General features: G+C 34.5%; 2 protein-coding genes across 2 annotated transcripts in view; one reads left to right on the forward strand and one right to left on the reverse strand.

The window, feature by feature from the left end:
* The window catches only part of LOC121732898, a 31,321-nt gene extending 26,276 nt beyond the window's left edge, over positions 1-5,045 (forward strand). The window contains exons 14-15 of the mRNA XM_042123039.1: positions 1,768-1,777; positions 5,034-5,045. The gene's annotated coding sequence lies outside the window, so the exon portion shown is untranslated. The remainder of the gene's footprint in view (positions 1-1,767; positions 1,778-5,033) is intronic.
* LOC121733089 (peptidyl-prolyl cis-trans isomerase FKBP1A-like) lies at positions 4,927-6,953 on the reverse strand. Its single transcript, XM_042123242.1, has 3 exons — positions 6,797-6,953; positions 6,247-6,407; positions 4,927-5,481 (listed from the first exon to the last, which is right to left on the reverse strand). The coding sequence occupies exons 1-3, from the start codon at positions 6,831-6,833 to the stop codon at positions 5,353-5,355; spliced, it is 327 nt and encodes a 108-aa protein (XP_041979176.1). The 5' UTR covers positions 6,834-6,953; the 3' UTR covers positions 4,927-5,352.
* Positions 6,954-7,155: the final 202 nt, after the last annotated feature.

Below are 7,155 nucleotides of genomic sequence, written 5' to 3' on the forward strand. Positions count from 1 at the left end.
GAATATAAAATACTTTATAAGATATAATGTTGGTTGTGTAGGAGATACCCGTAAAAACTTTGTTAAATTAATGTTTATAAACAGTATGACTGTTAGGAAGCAATGTACGATTAAAAATATTATACATTTTGTGCAATAGAATAAAGATTTATATTGTACGAGTAGATGTATAAGTGCATACTATAAAATACAGATTTTCTATGGTACTTAAAACTTAATTTTATTTAAAAATACTCATATGAATTTGAGGGATGTTTCTCTAAAAATCTTTAGGCACTGTCTTTAAAGTACCTAGAATTTTTTTAATATCTGCACATGTGGTAAAGGAAGTTTATTTTTTGTTATAGATTTCTATTTATATTCATAAACAGATCCAAAATATCGACCACTCTGGGTAGAAACGTCGTAAAAGCCAAATAACCATTTTACCAGTACGGCCAAAAAACAAATATCGTAATTTTGTTTCACGCATATTTTTTTATTCTTTGAAGTTATAATAAACCACTATAGCTCATTAAGCTTAGATTTTCGGGTAGTTTATTAAATAGAAACTCAAAATATTCTACATTCAATAGTTTCAGAGATTTTACTACAAAAAATCTAGTTGTAAATGGCTTTTACAACATTTTTTTTGCTTCACGACTATAACCATGTATTCATTTTATAAAGGTATTTTTTGAATTAAAAGACAAGCGTAATAATAAGAAAGTGTAATTTGTGTATTAAATGCGACAAACATTAGTGATGAAAATCAAATTATTTTATAGTTTATCATTATTTTAATGTATAATTGTACTTTTCCGACAAACTTTAATAAAATTATCAAATTAATCGGCCAAACATAAGACGGACTCGCACTCTGTACCGTTATAGAGCAAAAATTGTGTTTTTTTTTTGTATGGGAGCCCCCATCAATATTTATTTTATTTAAAAATTATTATAAATTATTAAATTACACATATAAATAAGGCCTTTGTGAAAATTTCAAGTGTCTAGCTGTGGCCATTATTGATATCGAGCATAAAGGCCAAAAAAATCACGCTTGTTGTATTAGAGCCCCTCTTTAATATTAATTTTATTTTGTTTTTGGTATTTTTTGTTATAGCGGCAACAGATATACACAATCTGTAAAAATTTCAGAAGTCTAGCTAGAGCGGTTCTTAAGATAAAGGCCTGGAGACAGACAGGCGACCAGATAGCGAAGTCTTAGTAATAGGATCCCGTTTTTACCTTTTGGGTACGGAACCCTAAAAACATGAAAGTTATTAAAGATATCTTTTTTTTTAGTTTTATTATCTAAGATTGTTTAATGTGTAAGTTGAGAAAATGTTTTAGGGAGTTTTCCATCAAAAGACTTATTACCAAGAGTAAGAGTAACAATACGAAGAAATGATTTTATAAAGCTATTATTGCTAAATACTTACCTAGTTTTGCATTATTTCCCTAAAGTTAGTAAAGTAAAGTTTATTTTATTTCGATAATTTTATTAAAGTTTATCGGAAAAGTACAATTTTACGTTAAAATAATGAAAAACTATACAACCAAATGAATAAATGGTTATAATCGCGAAGCAAAAAAAATGTTGTAAAAGCCATTCAACACAACTAGATTTTTTGTAGTAAAAGCCATGCGATCTCTGAAACTATTGAATCTATATATATATAATATATATAAAACTCAAAGGTGACTGACTGATTGATATAGTGATCTATCAACGCACAGCCCAAGCCACTGGACGGATCGGGCTGAAATTTGGCATGCAGGTAGATGTTATAACGTAGGCATCCGCTAAGAAAGGATTTTGATAAATTCCAACCCCAAGGGGTTCAAATAGGGGGTGAAAGTTTGTATATAATAATACTTCTTAACGCGAGCGAAGCCGCGGGTAAAAGCTCGTGTAGAATATTTTGAGCTTCTATTTAATAAACTATCCGAAAATCTAAGCTAACTGAGCTGTAGTGGTTTATTATAACTTCAAAGAGTAAAAAAATGTTTTAAGTCTAGAAAATGTTGTAAAAGCCATATTTGTTGGTGACGTGTCTTTTACTACAAAATGTTCAAGTATTGTATATATTGTGAAGTATTAACCACGAAATTAAAAATTTGTCGCTTACTACATAAATTTAAAAAATTAATTGAAAAAATTGCGCATTACAACATTTTCAAAAAAGAAAACTGGGTTTATAATGAGTTGAAAAATGCTGTAAGACTTTTTTTTGCGAATTTGAACATTTCGAATATACAGATCGATAGAGCTCGCGATTCTGAGTAAGAAACAGTTAAAAACTCATTTTGGCCAAAATGGCTTTTACGACGTTTCTACCCAGAGGGGTCGATATAAATTACAAGTCTACAAGTATCGGTAGTAGTACAATAGCTTGTAGGTACTTAATAGTAAATATTTTACTAGGTTTCAATTCATTTTGATCTAAATGTAAACAAAGCTATAAAGTGCGACAAGGCTTTAAAATTTAAATGAACGTGGGCGGAGGCGCTGCTGGTAAAGGGGTACTGTCAAAATTGGCGTTTTTGTATGATGGCAGCTTTAGTTCCTTTTTCGCCACGTTCATTTAAAGCCTTGTCGAGTTCTAGATGGGCTCATGGGCTGTTATAATAGTACAAATTGAGTTTCAATTTTGATGGAATCAAATAATTTGTTGGAAGAATTGAAGATCAAAATAAATGGAAACTATAGTTTGTGCGTTTTAAGATGATATGGGTGACACATTATAATTGACAATAGTAGGGAAGTTACCTAAGAAAATTAATCGATAATTTAAAAATATCGTATCACTTCGTAAAGGAATTGCAATCGAAATTATCGATTTCGTACTGACGTTTCAGAGAGGCGCCGGCGATTTAAAATGGCCGCCCTTTTATCGATTTGATTTCGATTCAACAAAGTCAATCTCTATTGGCATAAGTTCCATTTCATGCATCTGACATTTTTCAAATATTTTCGTAACAATAATTTTCACAGTTATTGCATTAACGCAAATCAAATGTCTAGTTCAGACCCAGACAGTGATTTTCCAACCACTAGTAGTGGTACGTTCGAAACAAAAAGAAAAAGATATACTACAAAAATATAAAAAAAGAGTGGGAAACACGCCCGGAGTTTGCTGGGGCAAACTACGCCTATTGTCTAAGCTGCAAGAAGGATGCTAATGATTAATAACTTTAACACGTGTTATAATTTGATTTATTTAGGCAGCAATCTCCCTATTTCTCCCGATTTTTAGTTGGTAGCAATCTCCCTATTTCTCACGATTTTTCGTTGGTAGCAACACCGATTTTATAAATGTCATTTCTGCAACACTGCAGATGTTTCTAGCGTTTTCACTTGTTATATGGCAACTTGGTAATTTATTTTTTAATTTACCCCTTTACTGCTTAAAAAAAATATTTACGCAATGGATTTACTTCCTTGCGTCGTTTGTAATCAGCTCTGTTGGGCAGGGAAGTGGGTAGCGCGGCGCTAGAATGTAAGTAGTCACTCTCGCTGCCACTCCTCATGTCGCTGCCGTTGTCCGGCCTCGACGCGGAAAGTGAGTAGAAGGCTGAATGTAAACACTCACTCGGTTCGTTACAAGTATTCACTGTTCAATTAAATATTTCCGGTATCGGTAGCGCGAGGAACACCGGCAGTAGTTGAATGTAAACGACGCATTATCTCTATACAGCATCACTGATGATCAATATTTAAGGAGAGTACTCGGTACTCGATTCTCATTATAATTATGTAGGTACCTACTTAATTTTTGACCAAATTTCCCTTTATATACCTAAATGAATCATGGACACTTTAGTAAATTACTATGCGGCGCCATGCGCCCCACGCCCCGCGCTACCCCTTCCGCGTGCGGTGTCCATGCGTTGGGTAAATAATTATTTAACTTTAAGCTACATTTACTAAGTGATCAATTGATAGGTATATTATTTTGTTATATATTTTTTTTTTTCAACTAATATAATAGCCAAATATCACGTCCTCGAGTATTGAACATGTCTCACCAGTCACCAGTCATACTGTATACAATTTTTTGCCGTTGTCTATGTTGGAAAAGTTATTTAGCAGACAAGGACAGTCTTTATAATCTTTTAGATTAATGTGTAATTTATTATTAGTAATGGCATATTATTGTGTAGTCTATTTAATTATACAGATAGGAATACAGTACTAGGCAGACTGCAAATATACTTATTTTAATTTGAAATTTTGTTACTAAAACATTATGTTAATGTATTTTATGACAAAAACTTTAAATACAAGATTTATAAATAAAATATCATATTTACACTCTCTGTTTGTTTTGTCCACGTTTTGTCCTAAGACGAAAAAGTCAAGGCTCTAGAGCAGAGATTCCCAAACTTATTTTGTCCACCCACTTTAAGAACAAATTATATTGAGCGTCTCCATTGTTTCAATTTTAAAATACATCCTGATGAAATAAATCACCCCCCCCCCCACTTTTTTGAGATTCGCCCCCCTTCAGAGCCCACAAGGGGGTGTTATCGTCCACTTTGGAAAAGGCTGCTTTAGACTCTAGTCTTAGTCTAGAGCCAAGTCAAGGCTCCTTTGCTGCAAATTGCAATCCAAAAATTTAAAACATTGGCTACTTTTTATCGTGGAAAATATACGGTTTCTGCGTGATTTTATTTTGCACACGGTACAAAGTTCAGGGGGTACATCTAGATCAGCTATGCTCAACCTGTGGTCCGCGTGAAGTAATACCATTTTAAAATTCACGCTAACCAGCAAATTTTAATCGCTAATTTGGAAAATGTTTTATTTATCGTAACCCTAAAAATGTTTGGTTGTGACTTGTGGCCCGCTATACAAAGACCAAAACGTGTCTGTGGCCCGTGTAAAAAAGGTTGAACTTACCACTGATCTAGATTCTAGTTCATAATAAAACAATTGTGTAGTTGCAGAGGGTTTATTAAATTTTACAGTAAAGCTTTTAATAAACGACTACCATTTGGTAAAAACATTACAGAATAAAGTATAAATTTCATTGCTCTTGGTTTAGTTTGTGTTTAATAAAATATATAAAAATTAAGTTTAATTGACTTAAAAATGCATGTGGAATGATTTTACTATAAAATGCTCATTTCAATTCCTTTGCATAACATTCCTATTGTATAAAATTGTTGGAGTCTTAAAAGAAAATTATTCCTTCGATTGCGGATTCTTGGAAATCTATTGTTCTCGCGGCCACATGTGGCTTGGGAGTTAAAGTGTTAATTTATTAACTTTTGAATGGTCACCACATACCTTAACCTTAATGTTACAAACTTAAGACATCTAGTTGTTATTGAACTAAACCTAATATGATGAAATTGTGACTCTTATTCAAGACGGATGAGTTCTACATCAAAGATTAGGGTAGAGTTGGGTGGGATGACTCCGGGATGTCCTTGTTGGCCGTACGCATAATCGGGGCTGCAAGTTAATTTTGCTCTCTCACCGACGGACATCTGGAAAGAAAAAAATGTTTTGAAGTAACTATTTCTAGTAGCCATACTGATATAAATGCAAAAGTGTGTCTGTCTGTCTTCACGCCCAAATCGCTGAACCGATTTTGCTGAAATTTGGTATGGAGATACTTTTGAGTGCCGGAATCTACTTATTCATTAACACTTGATTGGTTAACATCTAAGGCCCTTTTCACATGCATACGGTTGTTGTCTAAACGGCCCGGCGCCGTGCCGTGCTCAGCCTTTCACATGTACACAGTTTTCGCACGGTCACCCAGCAACGCGGCCGGTGGTGGAGGCAGTATTCATGCTGCAGAAAACGTCCGGACCCCTGTGATTTTAGCAATTGAATGGTATTACCCGCGCTCGCTGTGCCATGTTGCACTCATGTCATGTGAACAGGTCCATACTTATCCAATATCCATACAGGACTGCAAAGACGTTACCGTGCCGGAACCGCGTTTGTAGTGGGTAAACACAGGTGGGTAAGTAGCTCATACATTTCTACTTTGTACAGCACGGCAATATGCATGTGAAAAGGGCCAAATGTAACCAATCAATAGATTGAATATAGATAAAATTGTTTCAAAGCCCCAGAAACAAGACTTAAGTGAAATACAATTGATCATTTTTAAAACAACTAGTCTGCTTTCTCCTTGCTAAAAGTGCTGCGCGCGTGTTTTTCCATAGTACAACCCGCGTACATCTGATCGCGCCCTAACTTGGTATGCCAGTATGCCTGTGTAAAGGGTCTCCAATGTTTACCTGAGCAACACCCTCGTCCCAGCCCTTGATAACTTCGCCCTTTCCAATCCTGAACTTGAAGGGCTTGCCACGGTCGCGGGAGGAGTCAAACTTCTTGCCATTGGTGAGAGTACCAGTGTAGTGTACAACTACTGTTTGACCTTTCTTGGGGTAGGTTGAACCTGGAAATGCATTGAATGCATTGATCATAAAATTAAAATGACAGATTATTAGGTTCTACTTTGTATTTTGTGGTTTTACACTCTAACTGGTTTTACCAAAAGGTAGGAGTGAAATCTAGTATTAGACTAAACTTTAGTTCCTTTCCTTCTAGATTCCTTTAGGAATTTAAACTAGAGAACGCTATGGCTAATAATAGATTTTTATCGGCACTGATACTAGCTCCTCTTAAAGAATTACCAATTGGATTTTTTTAATATAAGCAATATTTATTAGCTGAATAACAAAGTCATATTGTCAGTAGAACTCATTAGGTATTTTATACAAATATAGAATTTAAGGTTATCTTCGGACAATAATAATTTTGCTTTCCCTAATTAAAAAGACTTACCGTCTCCGGCTGTGATAGTTTCTACATCCACACCCATTATTAGATCGTAATTGTTGAACAAATATTAGAATCGATTGCTAGTGTATTGAGTTAAACTAAAACCGCACCGCAACCCGCAATTTTGCCCGCAATCCGATTTTGATCAATGGCGTCTTTGGTGTTGCCACTTGCGAGTTGCGATTATTCCTAATTTTCAATATGGCAATATTATGTTATTCTAAATTTGATTTAACGTTACCGATTACCAGAAAAAATAACGTTACGTACCGTTATTTTCATAATGGTAGTAGGTAGCCGGGATAAAAAGTATCCTATGTCCTTTCCCGGGAGTGGGACTCAAAGTATCTCCATGCCAAATT

Source organism: Aricia agestis, chromosome 1 (genome assembly GCF_905147365.1).
Source record: "Aricia agestis chromosome 1, ilAriAges1.1, whole genome shotgun sequence".
NCBI classification, from domain to species: domain Eukaryota; kingdom Metazoa; phylum Arthropoda; class Insecta; order Lepidoptera; family Lycaenidae; genus Aricia; species Aricia agestis.